General features: G+C 46.3%; 1 protein-coding gene across 2 annotated transcripts in view; it reads right to left on the reverse strand.

The window, feature by feature from the left end:
* Nucleotides 1-23068, reverse strand: part of LOC147420587 (uncharacterized) — a 71519-nt gene that overhangs the window by 16090 nt on the left and 32361 nt on the right. For both annotated transcript variants that reach the window (XR_015186936.1, XM_086504153.1), the window contains exons 3-4: nucleotides 10522-10574; nucleotides 9928-10020 (exon numbers count right to left, since the gene is read on the reverse strand). Coding sequence is in view for 1 of the 2 variants with exons in the window: in XM_086504153.1 (XP_086360279.1) it covers nucleotides 9928-10020; nucleotides 10522-10574 (146 nt within the window). In the remaining variant the exon portion in view is untranslated. The remainder of the gene's footprint in view (nucleotides 1-9927; nucleotides 10021-10521; nucleotides 10575-23068) is intronic.

A 23068-nucleotide genomic window follows, 5' to 3' on the forward strand; every position in this document is an offset into this window, starting at 1 on the left:
TCCCCAAGAATGAGGACTTCCGAATGCTTGACGAGTGGAGAACTATGTCCAAGGGTGAAAGCAAACTACAAGACTGTTTCGAAGTACTAACAAATCATGCTCAAGCTTGAAAAAGTGCATTGGGAAAAGGTAAGGCTTCATGGATTCCTCTACGGACTCAAGGATTGGGCTTGTAGGGAGATCGAAAAGCAGAACCTGGCGAATTATGCCGAAGCTCTTATCATGGTAGAACGCTTGGTAGACTCTGACCTACGCAGAAAAGGAGCTACAAGCACAAAGCCCACAGGGAACAGTGGAGCAATAGCAGCCCCTACCAGGGATCAGCAACAAACGGGGCCCCCAAGAAGCGAGGCTTCTGGGAATACAGGGAGCCAAAGTAGACCCTATCAAAACTTCCGTATCAACAACTCCAATGTGTCAGGCAGTGCCTCGTCTACAAGTAAAGGCTATTGAGTGAATCAAAGAGGGGGTCCTCCCAGTCGAGCATTGCCATGGTGGGATTGTCGACAGTGCGGAGGTGTCCACTAGGACAACGAATGTCGTCAAGCGAAAGCTCAACCTAGGGTCCATGCCGTGTGGGCCAACGAAGCCAACCAAGATCGAACAGGCTCCTCGTCTGTCCAAATCACCAAAGTCACAGAAAATGAAACAGAGGGCAACTCAAGAGACCTGCCCTTTGTTTGTAAAATTTCAATAGTACAAAGCTCATGAGTCATAAGAGATGGTGCCCTGCTTCTATGAGAGCAGACAAAGGGAGAGAGAGTGCGCCAGCAGCAGTCCTTATAATTGGCTAAATCAACCCTTAACATAGACGTGTGTGTGTGTGTGTGTGTGTGTGTGGACTCCAATTTACTTGCATGGATTGCTACCTGCTATGCATGGATTCCAATTGACTTGCATAGACTACAACCTACCATCCATGGACTCCTCTTAACTTGCATGGACTCGAGTTGCTTTGCATGGTCCATCACCTACTATGCATGGACTTTAGTTACCTTGCATGGGCCATCCAAGTGTCCACCCGCCCAACATGCTCTGCCAGATGCTAGGAATGGGTAGCCTTGTCCCTTTCTCAACATTCCTTACCAGCGTATGGGTCGCCCTGCATGCTCTACCACTTTCCCTTCTCCGAGCGCCCTGCACAAGGCAAGCAACAAAATCTCCTACAGCTCTCTTGCAGCTTCTCAATTGATTCTTGCAATATCAATGCATTCAATACTTGTCGATATTCGACACTTGCACATATTCAGTCCTGTCCATGGCTATGGGCCAAATCGATGACAGATGCAGATCCTCCCTGCATGGCCAAAATCAGTGACACGCATCCACTCTTAAAATTTCTTCACGATGTACCCCATAAAAGGATGCAAATCTACAGCATAACCATACTGTAAGAAAGGCAAAAGGGACCCACTCGTTGTCCACCTCAAAAGCCAAAGGGACGTACCAAGATGCACATCTCTCTTACCAAACCAACTTCCCAAAGGCCTCACTAAGGTAATTCTCAAACAAATCTAATATCCATAAAGTAGTTGGCCTCAACCATTATCTACTCCTGTATGGTATCATAAACAGCCTGCACCTCTTGCAGCTTCTCAAGTGATTCCCGGAAAAAAACGAGCATATCAATGCATTGAACACTTGCCGATATTCCACACTTCCCACATATTCATCCCTGTCCATGGCTATGGACCAAATTGGTGACAGATGCAAATCAGCCTGCAATGGCCAAAATCAATGACACCACTCTTAACATTTCTTGATGATGTACCCCATAAAAGGATGCAAATCTACAACATGACCATACTATAAGAAAGGCAAGAGGGACCCACTCGTTGTCCACCTCAAAAGCCAAAGGAACATACCAAGATGCGCATCTCTCTTACCAAATGTCACAAACGGGAGCGCATAGCAATATAAAATATACTCGGATAAATAAAATTTATCACTTAATATTGAAGCCAGAGGATATAGAGAGAAATAGATAGAGAGAGAGAGATAAAGTGAGAAGATCGACACAGTACTGGGGACCAGAAGATGGGCTGGTCCCCCCCCCGTAATAGTATCTTTATTATTGAGGAGAAGTCTATACAAGCACTTGAACCGAATGTATTACCACGTTCGTTCTAGAATAAGACTTGATGGTTCCCGGAAGCCTCAACTTCCGATTCCCAGGGCAAAACCCTATTCCAAGGAACTTCCGTTCCTTATTCTAAATCCTTGAGAACCAAGGTTCTTGCCTCTGGATCTCACCTTCCAGACTCAGGGCATGACATCCCTGCAACTCTTTTCTAACTCTGTCCTCTCTCTGAGTAAGGCCTTGCATGTGATGCTTTTATAGCTCCTAGCTATGGGCACGAATAGCTGCTCGCGGAGAGATCGTGGCGTTTTTTTTTTTTTTTTCCGCTGCTCTGCCAGAAAAAGAGAGAGATAAAACGCTGGCTGATCTGTTGCCTTATTTATTAGATGGCTGTCCACTTATTAAGTGGGCGGTCGGTCACCTTTAAAAATGGTATGAATCTGTCCAAAAACTCAATAAAACCTTATAAGTTAAAAACAATGCTTTCACAGCACTTCCCAAGCGTCCCTGGATGCAATCACATGCACAGTTGCAATGCAGACATAGACTTCCTCGCGAGAAAGCATCTGCTTTCCCGAAAGGCAATCCCGCTTTCTCAAAAAGCATCTGTTTTTCCTCAAAGTTTCCTCTGAACCCATCTTCATTCAAGTGCTTGCTTTTTCCTTGTGCACAATTCCAACACAGTTTGGAATTTCCTCTCGACTATGGATATTCCCTTTCCGATGCACCCGTCACCCACCTTGTGACGCATCAGGAATACCCATCACCTAGTCCTTTCCTACCAAACTTACGGTACAATCTCCTTCATGATGCTTTATGTCACCCATCCTATGACGCATCAAAGATGTCCGTTCCCGGATGGTCGGATACTTCTTCCCGATGCTCCCTGTCACCCATCCGATGTGACGCATCAGAAGTACCCGTTCCTGGTGGCCTTACAGATATTCCCTTTCACAGTCCTCCCGTCATTACTCTGAATGACGCACTAGGAATAGTCTGTACTCGGATGTCTCTAGTGAGAAAAACCCTCTCACTTAAAATTCCAATAATTCATTTAGAATTATTTTTCCTTGGTGTTCCAAGCGAGAAAACCCTCTCACTTATAAATCCATTAATTAATTTAGAATTATTTTTCTGTAAGATAAAGCCAATTTAGCAACACCAAACCAACTTCCCCAAGGCCTCACTAAGCTAATTCTCAAACAAATTTGCAAACTATCTGATATCCATAAAATAGATGGCTTCAACCATTGTTAGTCCTGTATGGTATCATAAACAGCCTTTCTCATCCAAAAGAAGTCCTCATGTAAAACCTCGACTCTAAATCTGATCATGGGAGCTCTCTTTGGACCGAGAAAAATGTGACATGTTCTTGACAACCGCAAGAAAAACATGTCGACACATAGTGGCCCGGAGATCTCCATGGACCAACCGCAAAGAAATATGTAGGCAAGTTCTCACATAACGGGCATTTGTTGGTGATGCAAAACCTGTTGAATAGTCAAACTCCTCTCCAAATTGAGAAGACTCACTCTCCTACACCCCCTTAATAGTGCCTTGTGGAAGAGGCACCTGCAACTAAATCTCTAAGAGATCCAAAGTCTGTTGAACTATCCTGAAGCAACTCAGACTGCACCTGAACAGTCATCGACTGCTAGTCCTCACGCCCTATCTCTTTGTCCAACTTCTCTAGCACCTCCTCTATTGATCTAGTAACCTCTCCTCACGAGGTCTATCTGGGGGCTGTCCCGTCCCCATGGGACTCTCCTGAAATGTGCAAAGAAATCCTTATTCATCCTATTCGCCTTGGATATCCATGTCTATACCCAAGCACGATTTTTTTGTCTAAATGTAGCTAAGAGTCTCTTTGGTGTCAATCTCGCGCTCACCCAGAAATCCATCTCCTGGAAACACCTCAAATTATCTCCATATGCAGCCCAAATGATACTGTAGCTCACTCTCCCACTGAAACAAAGCTCGTGGCCACATCCCAACTGCCTATCTACCATCTTGAGAAGACGCAGTAATGCATGCGATCAAATGAGTCGTTGGATTTGTAGAACTAGTGAGCAACCAAACATCCTCAATCATTCAAAAGAGTTAAAATCCTACAACACCAAGTCAGGGATGCACAATCCTCATCTAGGCATAGAGGAAGTCTGAAATCTCAAATGCAAAGAAACTAGGCATGATCAGATAGACCAAATTGTAACTGTCCCACCATGAGATGCTACCCAAGGCCAATGTAAAATCTATCTAATTGCTCTAGCAAGCGACCTGAATGTCTCTTGAAATCCCACGAAAACTACAAGGACTGCGGAGTGCGAGTATGGAATCAAACATACCAAGCATCTGTTCCAGAAACTGCAAAAAGAAATTTGTCCCAAGCATCTCTCATGCGGCACAATAGATGGCAAAGTAGGCGTTATAACTGAGCATCAGTTGGGGATGAGTTTTTGGGTGAGCAAGAGTTTGACACCAGAAAGAAAGAAAGAAAGAAAGATTTTTAACGTCTATGTCAGGCCGAAATCGGCCTATGAGACAAATCAAATGTACATGGCGTGTATGTCATCCGTCTATCGGAAAGACAAATGAAACAAAACTGATACAAAACTGAACTGAATGTAGGTAATGGAGTATCTGAGGAGGGATGGGGTTCTATCTCTAGGGGTATATGCATGTCTATATGCTCAAGGTAGTACAATCATGAGAATGCATCAAGCTCTCTAGCTCCATCCTGTACAAATGGGGGGATGTAAGATGTGGTACATGGGCGGGGCTGGTGCCAAGGCTACCCGGATGAAAGCTCTCGGGTCGGCCCTCATCTGAGCTACTCGCTCCTCAGTGGCACGGCGCTCCCGGGCTCGGATCTCCTCGATCTGTCGGTGGTGGGAGCTCACGTCCCTGTAGCCTGTGACTCGTGGTCGTCGTCTAGCTCGGTTCACCTCTGCCTGTGGGAGTGTCACTCCTCTCTGAGTATCTGGTGAGGTAGGGGTGGCAATCCTCTGAAAGAAGTCTGTGAGCTGCGACTGTCTCCCCTCTGTCTGTGTAGCTGTGCGTGGCTGTAGTAGTGTGTCCCGATGGCTCTGTATCTCTAGTAAGAAACGTCCGAGCTGTCTCTGATCTCGAGAGTCCATGATCTCTCGGAGAGTGGGCTGTCCTCTGAATAAGGCCTCATACGTGCCTCTGATCTCAGTGTATGCTCTGCATCTACATACAAAGTGCTCCTCACTCTCCACCTCCTCTGTGCAGGCTCTGCAGACTCGCTCCTCCCTGGGGACACCAGTATGTCTCCCGATCTCAATCTCTAACTTGTGTGAAGCCACTCTCAGCTGACCAATCGCCACCCGTGAGCTATGTGGCATATATGTGTCCATATAGCGTGGTCTCTGTATGAACCCCCCAGACAATATGGTGAGAAACTGGTCTCTGTAATCTGACATCCTCGTCCCCAAGCCAGGTGACTCCCAGACTCTCCTAGTGTATAGCTGCCACAGATCCTGTCTCAATACCAAGTTTCTCTCACTGCGAGAGAGGTGAACAGATGGTGAGTGGGGGTCGTACTGGAATGGTGGTAGGCTCTCCATGTCAAGACCGTGTCCCTCAAACCATGCTCTGACCTGTGAGTACCAAGCTCTCGCATGCCCACTCTCTGATAGCTGTATAGCTGCCTCAAATGCTCTACGAGTAAGTCTGTCAGGAGGTAGCTCTCTCATCCTCTGGATGAAGCAGACTGTCTGGAATAATGCCTCTACAACCATAGGTGGTGTGGCGAGCTCGGCTCTAATAATGTCATGTGGCACTGTCTTCTTGCTGCGGAGCAAGCGTGAGATCATACATACCTGTGGCCTCTCAAGCTGTGTCCACTGGTCATCCGTCAATCCTGGTGCCCATACTGCCGCCGAGTACATCAGGGCCGGGGTGACTAAGGTGTCAAAAAGCCAGCCCTTCGTGCGGGGCTCCTGAAAGTGTGCCTGGTGGCATCTCCGCTCTAGCATGGTCAGAGCTGCATATCCTCGGGTGAGCCTGTCAGCAGCAGCCTGCCTCATAGTGAAGGGTCCTGGTAGGCTGGTGAATGTGATGCCAAGATAGACATAGGAGGTGACTACATCAACCTGTCCTCCTGCTGCTGTGAAGGTGGCAGCGCTCCTCACTGCACTGGATGTGTGAAAGATCATGACCTTGGTTTTGCCAAGGTTCACAGTCAACCCCTTGTGTGTGCTGAATTCGTCCAAGGCCTCAAGATGGCGTTGCAAGCCCTCGGGTGACTCTGAAATCAACACAATATCATCAGCATATAACATGATGTGGACCGGAGTACCTGCCAAGTCGCTCCCCTCTCCCCCTGCTCGTAGTATGTAGTCGGAGATCTCGTCGATGTAGAGCCCAAAGAGTGTCGGGGAGAGTGGGCATCCTTGCTTAACACCAATGGTGCTAGCAATGGTCTCTGAAAAGCCGCCTGGGCAACGAACTCGACCCGTCACCCTCTCGTAGAGAGTATATATGGCCCAAATCATCTCTGTCGGTACCCCAATGCTGTGAAGGCGCTGGAAGAGTCTCTCGCGTGGGACTGTGTCAAAGGCCTTGCGGAAATCCACAAAGCAGCAGTAAAGCCTCTTCTTCCGCGCCTTTGCCCCATCAATGAGGCAGCGCAGAACGAAGATGTGGTCAGTGGTGGAGAAAGCTCGTCTGAAACCTGCCTGGCCTGGAGCTCGTAAACCCTCGGTCTCTGCGTAGCAGCTAAGCTGTGCCTCAAGTACTGCTCCATATAGTTTGGCCATCGTGTGGCCAATCATGATAGTCCTGTAGTTCCCTGGGTCCAGGGTGTCGCCAGATTTGTGGATAGGCACTATGGTGTGCTGTGTCCACTCCTCTGGGAAGCCCTCCCCTATAGCCCGGTTGAAGACATGTGCAATCAACGGGGCTATAGTGGAGGCCGCATAAATGATGTGCTCACTCTGTAATCCAGTGTGGTCAGCTGATCGTCTGTGCTGCATGCGGCGTATGGCCCTCTCTACCATCTCTGCTGTAAAGAAGGAGGAGCACGTGGGGCGTGGCTCATGTGGCTGTGGGATAGGAGGCTGCCCTGGCACCTCATAGAGGCGCTCTACTACTTCCAGTGCTGTCACGATTAGAGGCCACATTAGGTGGAGGTTTCCTCTATCTCGATCAGTCTAACAGGGATGCCTCTTGGGAACTTACTTCTTTCTGTTTTTTGCCGAGGCCATGTCACTTTACTTGTGCACATGACACCACAGTTTCTCTTTCCTCTATCTCGATCAGCCTGATAGAGATCCCCCTTGGCAACTTACTTCTTTCTGTTTTTTGTTGAGGCCGTGTCAGTCTACTTGCGCACAGGACACCATAGTTGAGAGGTCTTGCCATGCCCTTGCAGAGATCTTTACAGTGCTTCATCACGTGCCTTTGGGTCTATGAATACCGCCAACGCTTGGCGCCCAACCATCACATTCATCTTCACACATACTCCTTTGGACATGTCGCATTTCTCACCCTTTATATGCTGCGCCTTGCTTTGATTCAACACCCACCTTCTAAATGTTGAGGAGTTGGCGAGATAGCCACTTGTTTGGAATGCATATGTGACAAATGCAAAAGGACGTCAGCTAGGCAAGAGGAGTCAGGACACACATTGAATGGGCTAATCGGATAATGGCTTTGCCAGCCTCCTTTCGTCGTTGGTCAGATGCTTCATTCATTGGTGCACAGGTCATTGGTGCTACTTATGGGATCCGCAGAGGAGTTGTTGCACATCTGAGGGAGATTGATGAGGCTATTCCCCCTGACTGGCATGGATGGATACATTGGAGGTCAGACTGTTTTACCTTCCCATCAAGGTTGGTGGGCCTACTTTCACTCTCTCTTAGGTGACCCAATTATTGTACATCATGGGATGCAGGTTTTTGATATTGCAAAGACTGGTCATCATGGCCATCACATTAAACTGGCCTCACAAGGTGAGGTAACCCCTGAGCAGCAGCTGGAGGCCCAATGGTAGCCTGTTTGAGTAGTGGGCTCAGTGGCCTTCCTTACAGGCTCACCGTCCACGTGAGACACGTCATCTGGCTCACCGTCCACGTGAGTCAGAGGTATGGCGAGATCAGAAATGTGTCTACTAATTGGATTGGTTTCCAAATGACTGCATGGGGCAGTAACTGTTAACAATGTTGTTTGAGTTTTGTGTATGCAGGAGTAATCGCAGACAATCACTCTTCTTCAAGAGAGGGGCATGTGACCAGTTGATGACATGATGACGTGGCGACAACTGGCCGCATACACACCCAATGATGGGACCACCTCTCTGCCCTCCCCTACATAAATTAGGGAGAAGATGAAAGCTGAAGCCACATGGCAGTGATTGAAAAAGCTTAACACAGGCATATTATTTGGAGCAAATGACTTTGAAGCTTTTGGAGTTCCCAGTTACTGAAAGTAGATGACTTCTTCTGCTTTTAGATGTGACTTTTAAGTTGCTTTTCCGGCCAGCATAACAATAAATTGAATGCCATAGTGCCATTGTAACTCATATCAGTGTATGGTCACACAATAGATATAACTCTCTTTTGGTAATTAATAAAGAAATACAGCCAAGGGAACTTGGCTTGCAAGCCAACACCATTTGGAAGGAAACTATGCCTCTCCCATGTCGCCTACAAAGTGTAAGTGTGATCTTTTCTATTCTGCTAAAGTCTTCTCAGTTACAGTTCTGTAAATTCGTGTGACTAACCAACAGGTGATCACAAGGTTCCTCTTTCTCACATAATTCTCTTGGTGGTGTTTATCCGACTACTACTTTTTTTATGCCGACTTCATCCAAATCCTTTTTCTCAATCTCTAAATTTCCTAACTCTCTCTGATGCTCAAAACTTGACATGACAAAAATTATTGGAATCAGTCTATTTTTATGCAATTTCTCATCGTAGGAGGGTGGCCTGTCATTGAGAGTCCGCACACTACCCCCGTGCCATACAAAGACTTCATGGAGGCTAGAGCTATTAGACTCATGGTTCATGATATGTCTCCATCTATTTCCTCTCAGTTTCTCTCTCATTCCACACCTGCTCGTCAGCTTTGGAATGATCTCTATGCTCTTCACAGATCTAAAGCTCAGGTGAGGACCTTTGCGCAAGCAAGCTCTCGCAAAAGCATTTACACATGTTTCACAATAGAATAGTGGGGAAAATAATCTTCGACAAGCAACCTAAAACTCAATTCCAAACTCAATCTTTAAATGGTGTGGGGTTGTTAAAATCAGCCTGCACATATAAGAGCTCACCATAACCTGTAAGAATAAACCCACACACCCTACCACCAAACACATTTTCATGCAATGCCAAGGACTGTTAACAGTAGGAAAATTTGATCTGCTTTGATTGTTTCAGTCCCAAACTAGCTACCTTATCTGATTACAGTTTGATATTCTCAACTACTTTTCAAGCTCCTATAGCATGAAGCAAAACTATCAGTACAATTGTAAGAATCGTGCTTTTTCCAGAAAAAGGAAAACAGTATAGAGCTGGCTTTTGAACTTGACACATCTGCATATTGCTTCAAGTGTTATTAGTGGACTGCATGTGATATTCAATGGCCTTTTTTTTCCTATTTTTGATCCCACACTCTGTGTGTGTTGGGAGATAATCCCAACGAGGGTTGTCAAATTCAATTTTACATGACGGTACCTTATGACCACAAAAAACCCTATGTTAACAAGCCCTATTGTTAAGATGTATGTGACCACCAAATCTTTACGCATGTGGCATACGCGAGTGTGCCTACATGCAGGCCCAAAAATATATCAGTGATTAGCACAAACCAAAGTTCATACATACCGTCCCCGCAATTGAGACAAGAATGGTTCCCACCAACGTGCCAAACAGTAAGCCTGCTGACATTGTTAAGGGTATGGCTGGTATTGCAAGTACCTGCGATGAGGAAAGTGACTTTAGCCACTCTGCAAACTCACAAAAACATGTTTATACCCCAATTCAACAGTCTTAAAAGTGACTAATGCACATGCAAACCATGTAGAAACCCCAATGATACTGCCGCTGCCAATGCTTACAGTAACACAACATTGCAAGCACAAAAAACTTGTTATCAGCCCAACTATGTCGTGGAAGGCACCCATTCAAAAATGCCCTAAAAAGAGTCTTCTGGGACCAGGTTTAGAAAAAACACATCACAACACTAAATCATTGTTAAATAAGCCTCATACACTTCTGAGATGACAAATAACCAAGATAATACGCGTCCTCTGTTAAGAGGAGAGGAGGGATACACAATTATGAAGTGCACAACAATCTTGTAAGTTCTTATTTGAGTCTATTTCGCCTATACTGCTTGACATTAGAACAAACATAAGAACAAGTTCTAAAGAAGCTTGCAGCCCATCTTTTCAAGCAAGTGCAAGGAGATCGACTTACCTCAAGACCTGCATAGCCAGCTACAAATATTGCATAACCAGCAGCACCATAACCTGGCCAGACAGTGTGTGAGATGAAAATGCTATACAAAATCTCTAATAAATATAAGTATCTGCATAACAGAAACAATACAACTCAAACACTATTCGTGACAACCTACTCATGTTACATCAAAACCTGTTCGAGCTTTTCGGCAAGCCTTTCAGATCTCCAATGGTTCTCCTCTGTAACAAGAATTCTTGCTAAAAAGCAATCATTGTTATCATTGCTTTCAGAGTGATTACATTTTCCATGCTTGCCACTCATTCACAAAACCACCACCTCTTGCTTCAAATCAGCAACCACGAAAACAGACCAAGCCCAAGAATGTCATTATTGTTGGATTGATTGTGGACATAATTCAGACTGCTTCTCACAAAGAATCCCCCAGTAATAGACTCTTTGCTAATTCTGACCTTGCTAACTTCCACATTACGAAACTTCCACACTCAAGTGTTCTTTAGACGCAATGGTTCGACAAGAATTTGCAGTTTTGTCCCAAAAGAAACAGATTCCTTATCTCAAAAAAATTCCTTATTTAAAAAAGAATACATTCTGTGGATGTGAAGCGAAAAGAAGATTCCAGTGCTTCTTGATTTGGGGTCGCTACCTTATTTGTTGAAGATGTGTTTTTTGTTGATCATGAAGAAAAAAGACTTTGATTGCTAAAAACCAGATTGGATTATCGGTGTACGTAGTTTGAAGGTATGGTCCAGCATGGTATATGTTAGATATATTATGGCGTCTTGTAGGACTAGTACAAACCAACACTGCATTAACTTACTAGGCTTTAACAGCACACACAGACATGGTTGAGCAAGGCACGTGTGTTGGGACATACAGGAGGGAACCATGCATGCGTGTCGGCAATTAACACTAGATTGATTTGTCAATGCGCACTTTGGGCACTTCCTAGCACAAACCAACACTGGATTCATGTGTCAAACGCACTCACCTGGCACAACCATCACTGGATTCATGTGTCAAAAATCTGTTCCATGCTGTGTTGTATCTGTTGTGAGTGTATGCGTACATGTGAAATCCAATCATTGCAACAATGTTGTGTTGTATCCATAGTTACAGAGAATGGCCATTTTCAGGTCCCCGTTCCCATCCCAATTTCCCGTTCCGGATTCCTGTTCTGTGTTTTAGACGTGAGTATCCGAAATAGGGAATGGCGTTTCATGCATGTTGCCGTTCCCTATTCCAAGTAAATTTGGTTGTATCTGTTGTGAGTGTATGTGTACATGTGAAACAATGTTAACTCATAAAACTCGGATGTCCATGAGGACTACATCTCTAATGACAAAAGCGTCTGCCTAAGGATTCTGGGTGCATAGTCCTGGTCGTTCTTCTTGTATACTTTGCTGGTGTATGAGGAGAGCGGCCGGGAGTGCCCTACCCGACTCCTAGAACAAACAAAAATCTAGAGACTCCAGGTTTGTATGAGTTTGAGAAATGGATGTCTAGAGCTTTCTATCTCTATTTGACTAGTGCATGAAAACATCTAGATGAGTTTGATGTGAACTATCAAACCAAGATGTCATGAATGATTATGAACTCCATACCAGTCTAATATGAAATGCTAGACCAGGATGTGGATTTCAATGTAAAATGTTGAGCGAACATGTGTCTTATGTATGTTTTGTATGCCATATATGTTTTGTTGTTGGCATGACTACATGGTGACAGTGACTGTTGATATGTGTCATTGATTTTGGTTTTGACAGAGCTAATCGAGAACAATAACTCTTCTTTCACGGGGGGTATGTCACCAGATGATGATGGGGCATATACCATGTGGCTAGCTGTACGGACGACTGTGCAGTAGGCTGCTGACATAGACAAACTGTGCACGCTGCTAATGTGGACAACTGTGCAGGCCGGCTGTGTTGACGTGGCCCAATGGTACAAGCGTGATGCTGCCAATTGATTTTTGTGAGTTGCTTTTAGCAACACAAGCTGTAGAAGTGAGGCCAGTGTGCCAGGTGTAGTCAGATTTTGAGAGTGGTCTCAAGAAGAGAGTAATAGGTACTATTTTCAAACATTGATAAAATAATACTACCAGGAGCCCCTAACTTAGGGGCCAATGAATCTGTGATGGAAACTATACCTCTTGTCCCTTGGAGGTGTTGTCTAAAATGAAGGGCTTGCCGTCTAAAATTGTTCTGAAGTCTTTCAATATCTAATACCATAGACTCTAATGATCTGTGTGCACTAAAAAGACTCCGCAAAGCAAGTAATGCTTCCATGAACTCAAAGCATGAATCAGCACTAAGAGGTCCTCGAAAATTTGTGCAACCCTCTCTAACTTCAGGAGAATGTGACTCTCATACACTACCACATGGCCATCCTGCATCAACTCTTACTCCCAAACTATTACCACATGCATCGCAATGCACCTCAAAAGGCCTTTGCAGGTTTGGAAGTACCAGAACAGGTCTTGTGGTCAACATCTCCTTCAGCTGCTCAAATGACATAAATCTGAGTAAGACCCCAAGTGAATGGAACCCTTACCTTGTAAGGGAGTGCAATAGAAATGAAATATCCACAAACTTATTAAGAAACCTCTTGTAATAAGAACATAAGCAGCATACAACGAAACGCTCCCCAAACATCCCGTTTGAGTCGTTTTGAGGTTCAAACAATACCATAACAGCATTTGTCACTATTCCACTCAAGAGTAAAATACCAATTAATGAAACCAGTATTTAAAATCAGAGTACAGTTCAAATCAGCACCAAGACTGGTTTAAAAGAGATACCATCCATTTCATACGAATTTTAAACAATACTTCCTCAAACAGAGTTCAAAAGTATCTAACTGGAAAACAACTCGAAAATTCATTCAGGTTTCTGTTCGGACAGCCGAACTTTGAGGGCAACTGGCTTGTCCTTCTACATCAGGGTAATGGTTCCGTTCCGAATGTGTAGAATCGCATCATTCTTGTCGTGCCAAGGCATGCCGAAGAGGACGTCGCAATTGCCCAACTTCATAATGTGCAAATCAACTTTTCCATGATAATCTTGGATAGTCACTCGAAGAGCACCAATGAGTGGTACCACTTTCTGAGTTTGCCGTGGCTAGCTCGGCTTCTATTTCTCCACCCTTTGCATCATAATCAAAGTGCAATTGCTTCAAGAATTCTGGATGGATGAAGTTCTCTGTAGCTCCATGTCACAAAATGCTAACGTGTCAAGTCATTGAAGAGTAGAGCCAACCTTCACATTACGGCCAAGGGGCCTAAAACCTTAAGAAGAACAAGCAACAACAGAAGAAGAAGTCCTACCAACTTATGGGACCCCGTTCGATGGTGCCCAAGTGACAAAGGGATTAAAATAAAGCAGGACCCACACACACAAACACTTGCGCAACTGATGACGTGGCAACAGTACGGACGCTCCGAAAATTGCACTGACATGCTAACATGGCAGCCTGTACGAATTTGCGCGATTTGCGCTACTGACGTGGCAGTTGCACAGATTTTCGTAAATTACGCTGGCAGCTTTTGGGCCAGCTGTTTTTGAGTTTAAAGCTTTTCACTGTAACTGCTTTTCATAGGCCAAGGGCGTTTAAATAAGTGCAGAGGGCTCATTCTCTGGCATTTTTCATGGAGAAGGTGCAAAGTCTCCATGGAGTACCAACGTTGTACAGAGTTCAAGTAATACAAAGGAATACCGAAAGGGGCGCCAAGGTTTGGGGCCAATACTCTCAGGGGTGGAATTCCACCACTCCGTGTGGCGTGTCGTCTCTCTCTTCAGTTTTAGCTGTTATTGAAGTGCTAAAAGTCTGTTCAGCCTATTCTTTTCTATTCGCACGTCGTGCCCGCCTTGTGACAGTGGTATCAGAGCATTAGGCGTGTGCTTTTTGAAAGCATACCTGTAGTGCGGATAATGTGTCGTGCTCTCTACAGTGGGTGGGGGCGAGGGCAAGGGGGGTGGGTAGGGGACGAGGGAGAAAGAGGGGGACGAGGGCTGGTGATGGGGTGTGAAGGGGCGAGGGCTAGGTAGGGGGACGAGGGCAAGAGAGGGGGTGGGTAGCGGCAAGGGCGGGTAGGGGATGGGTAGGGGCGAGGGCAAAGGGAGGGGTGGGTAGGAGCGAGGGTAAGAGAGGGGTAGGTAGGGGCGAATAGGGGGAGGGCAGGGGCGAGGGTAAGAGAGGGGGGTGGGTAGGGGCGAGTAGGGGGAGGGCAGGGGCGAGGGCAAAGGGAGGGGGTGGGTAAGGGTAGTGAATGGTGACGCTGGAATGACATGGAGCAGAGAGATATCATGAGCATGAACAAGGAATTTATCAGGCTTGAAATCAACATCTTTTTGGTTGTATCCCGTCTCGAGGAAGCTCTGCGAAGGGAGTTCGCTAGACATAGAGGAGAGCTTTGTTCTGGTCGGAGAAGCAGACACTGGGGCTGATGGTGAAGGGGGGTGAACTCCTGTAGAGGGGATTTCTTTCCGCTTCTATGGCTCTTCATGGGCTCACCAATTTCAAAGGCTTCCACCAAGGGTGCATCAGGAGTATTCTCTGTGACCTTCAACCTTTGAGTTGGCTCAGGTGGCTCATTAGGTTTAGTTATTGTGGAAACATTGGAAGAGGGTGTAACTTCAAGCAAAGAGTGAATAGAGACTCCATAACAAGGCATAGATTTGGTAGCATCCAACCACTCCAACAGATCCTCATTCGACCCGTAAGGTGGAGTAGGCTGTTCCAATTCGAGGCTGGTTGCTAGGAACAAAGAACTATGTTGCACGACGAGATCCATGCCTCCTTCTAGGCGAATTGGTTGTGGTTGCATTGGGGAGCCAGGAGTATGTATCCACATGGCATCGTTTCCCCAATCATGGAAGTGCTTTAGTGTGTCGCAGCCATGGTCTACCGATGAGCAAGGGAAATCCGCCCTCCACCTATGGAAGACAAACCACAACAAAATCCAAACTAAAAGTGAAATCTTGTACCTGCAGAGGCACCTTTTCTACTATGCCCACAGGGTATAGTGTCCTCTGGTCGGCCAATGTTACATAGAGGCAGGTTGAGTAGGCTGCAGGCCTAAAGCCATCATAGTGAACTCAGGCATCATATTGATGTCAAATCCACCATCCACAATTACTCCTGAAAATTTGTGACCCAAGATGGACACTCTCAAGCGAGGGCTTCTATAATCAGTGAGGGGAGCAACGAGATTGGATACCATATAGGACTCTCATGGTCGTACTGGGAGGTGCCCGCCACTAGGATTTGCTCTGGGGTAAAGTGATTGAAACTGTTAAGGGTTTCACTTCGAAAACTCGCATCTAGCCGCAACATGTCATAGAGCGACACTTGTTGAAAAGTGTTCTTCAAAATTGTCTCTGCTGTAGGCTTTTCTTTTTCTTCCAGTGCCTTATCTGGTATCTTGATCTGCTTTAGATCAGCCACTGCTTTCAAGAAGGCTTCATCAATATCGGAGAGCAAAGATTTGGATTCTTGCTTGTCACGGAGTGGGGCTTGGCGCCAGCTGAAGGCAGAGTATCCACTGTTGGAAGAATGTGTGGGGGAGTCGAACGTGTTGGAATACTAAGACCGAGAGTGGCTCTCTGGGCCCGGGTGAGGACGCCCGCTGGCTCCTCTACCAACTACAACTTCTCTTGAGTGGTAACCACATGGGCATAAGGGGGTGGTTGAGGAGTGGTGCTAATTGCTATCAAATTGTGCTTGGGAAAGGTGAACTCATTTTGGCTTTAACTTGGGTTCACAACCGTGGATGCACGAAATTTAGGACAATCTTTACTGTAGTGATCCTTCGTTTCAGGGCAATGACGGCACGGAGGGGACCCTTCTAGCAACGGACATTTGCTCATCTGTAGCACAAAATGGGCCGATTCAATGGGCGAGTCGAAGGGTGAGGTGGTTCTTGCTCCTGGTGCATAGAGTTGGAGGTGGAGGCATAGAAGTTTTGAGGTGATGAGGGAGCATGGGTATGATAAAAGCTCTAAGAGGGAAAAGTGCTCTGCATACCTTGCATAGGAGGGGCTGTCAGCAAAGGTGGCATATGGTGTGGATGGCCCCACGGGGAGAAACCATGTTGGATGCAAGTGCTTACCCTTGTTGAAGAGTAGGACCAAGACTTTGCTGTATTTGTCGCAATCCCTTTGGGTAGTAGCAGTCCTTGTCCTCATGTCCAAACTTTTCGCAGAAGTGGCAATAAGCCCGAAGGGGACAGTCTTGTGGAGGATGTCCTAGAGAGCGACACGAGCTGCACAATACCATAGCCTTCGTCTCCTGCTGAGACCGAAGCTCTTCTAGCTCTCTCTTGATTTGATCCAAAGCCTCAAGATGTGGTGGTTTCTCCTGTCTAAGAGAGATTGATTTCTCCTCTTGAAGAGCGCGTTGTAGTTTTAGGGCTTCAAGTTCCCTACGTAAAGAAGTCAATGGATCAGTAGGACTTTTCGAAAACACAGAGGGGGTCTCTATGTGAGGGGAGTTGGTGAACAGCTTCCTAGCCCCCTCTATCCGAGTAGCAGCTGCGACGAACTCCTCCAGAGTGGCGTATGGTCGAAGACTCTCTCGGAGTTTTTGCTGAGAAGTTTTGGGAAGAGCCTTCTCCACCCACTTCTTAACCATAAATTCACAAGGTTGCTGGGGAAGCTTGGCAACCAGAGACTTGGTTTTAGTCATAAGTTCTGCAAAAATCTCCTTTGGCTGGAGCACCATGTTGGCCAACTCATCCAAAACCTTTTCTTGGTAGTCACCTGGCCTGAATGCTGCACAGGACTGTTGTCTTAAAGCTGCCCAAGTTGCAAAATGGTTCTCTGCAAACTGACTGTACCATTTGTCTGCTAAGTCATCCAAGGTAGACCGAAAGAGTACCAAATAAGCATCTTCTCTATTAAGACCACAACCCCTACAGAGAGATACAAACCTCCTTGCATGGTCGTCTGCATCTTCTGAAGAGAGTTCCTTGAAGGTAGGAAACTTGATGTTTACCTTGGCCAAAACACTAGCCAATGCCTCCATGGCCTCTTGCTCAAGAACGTGTTGCTCAATAGCTTGCTGTAACAAAATGGGGGAGAGCTTCACTGGGGAAGTTGACCTGGAAGATGTCGAACTTGATGGAGGAATGGATGAGGTTGTATGTGGAGGTATGGGTGATGAGGTTGGTGGACTTCTACCAGGTACCAAGGGTTGACGCCTTCTGTTGTAGTACTTCAGAGGACTTAGTAGTGCGCTTTGACGCTCAAATGACCGCCTTGTATGTGTCATGCAGTGACCACCAACCCAACCAAACTTTGGGCAAGAAGACCCTTAACTGGCTGAACACAGGTCTAGACTCTACTAGACAAGGCAAGTGACTAAACCACCTGGCTGGACCAGGGACGAGGAGGGACTAGACCAGGGACGAGGAAGGACTAGACCGAGGACGAGGAAGGTCTAGACCAGGACGAGAGCTGGTTGGACCAAGTCGAGAGAGAGGACCACGAGTTGTACCAGGGGCGAGAGAGGACCAGATCAACAGGCTGCACAGCGAAAGGCAAAGTAGGCGAAGCTAGGTAAAAACCAGCTAGCTTTCAATTTGTACCTCAATAGAGAGTGAGACTTCAGTTGAGGTCCCACCGTGATCGCCAAAATGGGAGCACTTGTAGCGCAGATAATGTGTCGTGCTCTCTAGAGTGGGTGTTCCTCAGTACAATGTGCGTGACAATCTCACTCAAAATAGACTGGAAACAAAGGAACAATAGATAACAACTGAGCTCACAGAGACACAACAGCAGACCCGAACATATGACTCGACTATCTCAAAGAACCGATACAGACTCTGGTGTGGCAGCACACTCAGCTCCAACCCAGGACTCACACGTACAATGGGGGTGTCGAGGCTCAGATGTGCAGGGATGGTGAAGACGTGCTGTGTGTATAGTCTCGCTACTCTAGACGACGGCACTGGACCATATATGAAGAAGATGATCCCCCAACGGCTCATAAATGTCAGCCACCTAAGCCTATCACCAAACTGAGTGGTGGTGGTGACCTGGCCAGGATGTCCACTAGACCACCGTCCGTATCCCTGCCACGTGTTACTGCCCAACCCATAGAGTCCGTCCAGTTGGACCAGACCAGACCAACTGTACTAACAGTGTGTGTCCTGTGAAAGTGACACTGTAGCCTGCTACAATACCGGTCCTACAAAAGAGCAGACAGAGCAAACTAGAGGCTATTGGAATTTTATCAAAGAATCTTCAATGCTTTTTTGAAAGCATACCGGTCCTACAAAAGAGCAAACAGAGCAAACTAGAGGCTACTGGAATTTTATCAAAGAATCTTCGATGCTTTTCTGAAAGCATACTGGTCCTACAAAAGAGTAGACAGAGCAACTAGAGGCTACTGGAATTTTATCAAAGAATCTTCGATGCTTTTCTGAAAGCATACCGGTCCTACAAAAGAGCAGACAGAGCAAACTAGAGGCTACTAGAATTTTATCAAAGAATCTTCGATTCCTGACCCCGGACTTATTAGGCACTCCCACCCTTACTTCATCACGCATCCGGCGTGCTCCCATCTTCATCGCTTTGTCTTACAGGGCATAAGCCATAAAGAACCCAAGACATGGCGTTCATGGATTCAACAATATATTTGCAATTTCTACTCGACGAGCTTCACGACATTCTTTCGCGGCATCCTCAGCACAATCTTCCGATGCTGCAAAGTTTTCAACAATTTTTGAACTACATGTTACCTCCTTTGATGCCCCAGGTGGTACCTCCTCCTCCGACACAAGAAAGTACGAGAGCTTCCAACCGGCAACCTTCTCAGCCGTCTAGTCCGATCAGGGGAGTCATCACGAATATGGTGCAGCCATCTGACCCTAATCCAGTGCAACCGCCTTTGCCACCGCCATTGCCCCCACCTCCACCAAGCTACAATGGTTGGAAACAATATGGATACCCTTATTATCCATACCCGGGATATGCGCCTAACCAACACAAAGATTTCAAGGATAGCGGCACGACAGTCAAATTTCACTTTTTCCAGGGTGAAAGATCGGAAGAAAGCATTGCAGTTCCTACAGCAATTCGACAATGTCTATGCTTTGGGAAACTATATAGAAGAATCCAAGATTGCTGGAGGAGCGGGATTTCTTCAGGATAATGCTATGCAATGGTGGAGTTCAATCGCGAAGACAGTTTTTGCATGCAGTTACATGACTTTTATGTTTGAAGTCCGGATTTTGGCAGAGTGGTGCAACTTGAAAATGCTTGCCACCGAAACCATGGACGACTATAACCAAAGGTTTCTCGACGTGTATTTTCTGGTGTCCTTCAAGTTCATTTCCTTGGAGAACCAGTGCGAGCGCTACACCATTGGACTACCATCACCATTGCAGGAATATTGTCTTTCCAAGCAAGTCTCTACCATGCAAGAGCTTATGGACCATGCCGCAATCGGCTACAAACTGATGAAGGGAAAGCTAGAGTTTACCACAGAAGAACCTCCGGCCACTAACCACAACTCTCGCCAACAAAGAACAAATCCTCAGGAGTCTCGTGAAAGCGAACCACAAAGGCCTTGTTTGACACCTCAACAACGAGATACCTTACTACAAGAAGGCCGATGTTTTGGATGCTTTCAAACAGACATTGCTATTTTGGTTGTCCCCAACGCACTGCCAGACCAGCAAAGCCGACGCCCGCGCCGACGGTCGACAGAAACCCAGGACCATCTCCAGCCAAACGAGCTAAACCGGCCATTGGATTAGTACCTCACATCTATGGCATACGCCTTGAAAGTACAAATGAATTGTGTCGAGCATATGGCAAGTCAACAGTTTGAAAGCCCTAATTTTCTGTAACCCAATTGCTACAGAGAACTTCATCCATACAGAATTCTTGAAGCAGACGGACTTTGATTATGATGTAGAGGGTGGAGAAATTGAAACTGAGCTAGCCACAGGGCAAACTCATAAAGTGGTACCGCTCATTGGTGCTCTTCCAATGACTATCCAAGATTATCATGGAAAAGCCGATTTCCACATTATGAAGTCGGGCAATTGTGACGTTCTCTTGCGCATGCCTTGGCATGACAAGAATGATGTGACTCTCCAGGTTCAGAACTGAACCATCACTCTGATGCAGAAGGGCAAGCCAATCGTCCTCAAAGTTCGGTTGTTCGAACAAAACCCTAAATGAACTCTCTAGTTGTTTTATTGTTGCTAATTGGACTATTTTCTTATTTTTAATGATTAATCTCTTTTTATGATATTTTATTATGTGCACTAAGAACTGTTAAAAGATTGTAGCTACAGGAACTGCCATCAGGAACGGACAACTCTGATGTGTCATTTGATGGGTGACGGTAAACATCGCGAAGGAGTTTCCGTAAGTTCGGTGGAAAGGGCCGGGTTACGAGTGCCTCTGATGCGTCACATGATGGGTGACGGGTGCATCAGTAAGGGGGCATCCCGTAGGCTAAGGAGGAAATCCGAACTGAGTAAGAAAGTACGCGTAAGAACGCAAGCACAAGAATAAAGATGGGTTCAATGAAGCTTTTTACGAAAAGTAGGAACAGTCGCGGGAGGGCAGATGCTTTCCCGCGAGGAGTCTGTGTCTGCATTGCATCTGTGTCGTGTCCTGCACCCAGGGACGCCTGGAATGTGTCCGTGTAGCATTGTTTTCACTAACGGAGTGAGTTTTTAAAGTTTGAACAGATTCACACTTTATTTTATAAAGTGACCGGTCACTTTTAAGTGACCGGCCTCTTTATTAATAAAATAACGCAGCCACTTAGTAGATAAAGCAACAAAACCAGCCAGCAAATTCTCTCTCCCTATTTCGGGTAGAACAGCGCCAAAAAAAAAAACGGCCGTGATCTCTACGCGAGCAGTTATTCGTGCAGTGGCCAAGGAGCTATAAAAGCACCACATGCCCTCACTCACGGGAGGTACCAACATCAGCAAGAGAAGACTCTGCCGCAAGAGATCGCGAGACTACGAAGCACGAAAGTCGCTTTTCCCGCGCAAGAGTGACAGGTATCTATTGTGGATTCGCCATACGAATTGTTGTCGCGTGTTTGTGTGGTTTATTTTTGCAAGAATCTCCCGTCTTACGGGAAGGCCCTTCACGGGAAGTACGGCTTCACGCCTAAGTCCCTTACGGGAAAGTACAGCTTTGCGCCTAAGTCCCTTACGGGAAGGAACGGCCTTGTGCCCAAGACCTTTACGGGAAAGTACGGCTTCATGCCTAAGTCCCTTTATGGGAAAGTACGGCCTCGTGCCTAAGTCCCTTACGGGAAGGAACGACCTTCGGGTCTAAGATTACGGAACGGAGGGGTTTCCTCGGGTTCTCGTGCTTGTATACGAATTCTCCCTGAATAGAAGAATACTCTTAACGGGGGGGGGACCAGCCCATCTTCTGGTCCCCAATACTGTGTCGATCTTCTCCCTTCTCTCACATTTGCAAAGTATTTTAATTTTCAGATTTTCACGTGCTTGTGTACGCTCCCGTTTTGTGACAGTGGTATCAGAGCTCTGACTCCTCTCTTTCTCTGCAAAGAAGGACGATTCCGGGAAGAACGGGAAGAACCATGTAGAGCCAAGGGAGAAGCGTTGAAGAGGAGCTTCAACAAGTGCAGGCTCAGCTTGCGGAGTTGCAACAAATCTTACTGTTGCCAGACGTCCAAAAGCTTTTGGGCGGAATGAAGAAAACGAATGGAACTGATGCAGCCAAGCATCCAGACAACACTGTTGGCGTGAGACCACAGGAGGCAAGAGAAGAAGAACGTGCCGAGGTGCTCAAAGGATCTTCGGATCGTAATGAACGGCCTACTCCAAGGAAAGGCCAGGAAAAAGCACTCTCTTTGCTAGACGAGAGCAAGGACATCTCTATCTCATCTCCATCTTACTCTCCTGATTATACTTCTACTTCTCGATCATCTCGTTAGAAGGAGGAAGCCGCTACTACTACTACTCTTCATCAACCTAAAGATAAGCCTCGATTCAGGAAGCATGGTCGCAAGTCTCAACATCGCATGAGAGTCTTCAAATCGGGCGACAAGGACATCAAGTTCGAAACCTACAATGGACAAAGAGACATCTCCAAAGCACTATCCTTCATCAGACAGTTTGAAGTCGCCTTTACCAATGGGCACTTCACAGAAAGATCCAAATTACGCCATGTGGGGATGCACCTCAAGGAAACGGCAAGTAATTGGTGGCTAGCCAAGATTCTGGAAGGTTCTCAGGCCAGAACTTGGGAGAGCTTCAAATCTGAATTTTATGAACAATTTCTTCCACTTGACTTCGAGCAGGACATACGGAAGCAATGGGACTGGCTTGCCTAGAAGGAACATGAAAAAGTAACGACCTATGTGGACAAGTATTGGTCGGTTCTTCTGAAGGTCACTCCCTTCATGAAGATTGCCAACGAGGAAAAGAAAAGAAAGTTCGAAGCGGGTCTCCAACTGCAGCTTCGAAAGAGTATGAAGGTGTATCCACACGATACTCTTCAAAGGATGATGGAGTCAGCAATCATTGCTGAGGATTTGC

Source organism: Adiantum capillus-veneris, chromosome 28 (assembly GCF_014529385.1).
Source record: "Adiantum capillus-veneris isolate H3 chromosome 28, ASM1452938v2, whole genome shotgun sequence".
Classification (NCBI taxonomy): domain Eukaryota; kingdom Viridiplantae; phylum Streptophyta; class Polypodiopsida; order Polypodiales; family Pteridaceae; genus Adiantum; species Adiantum capillus-veneris.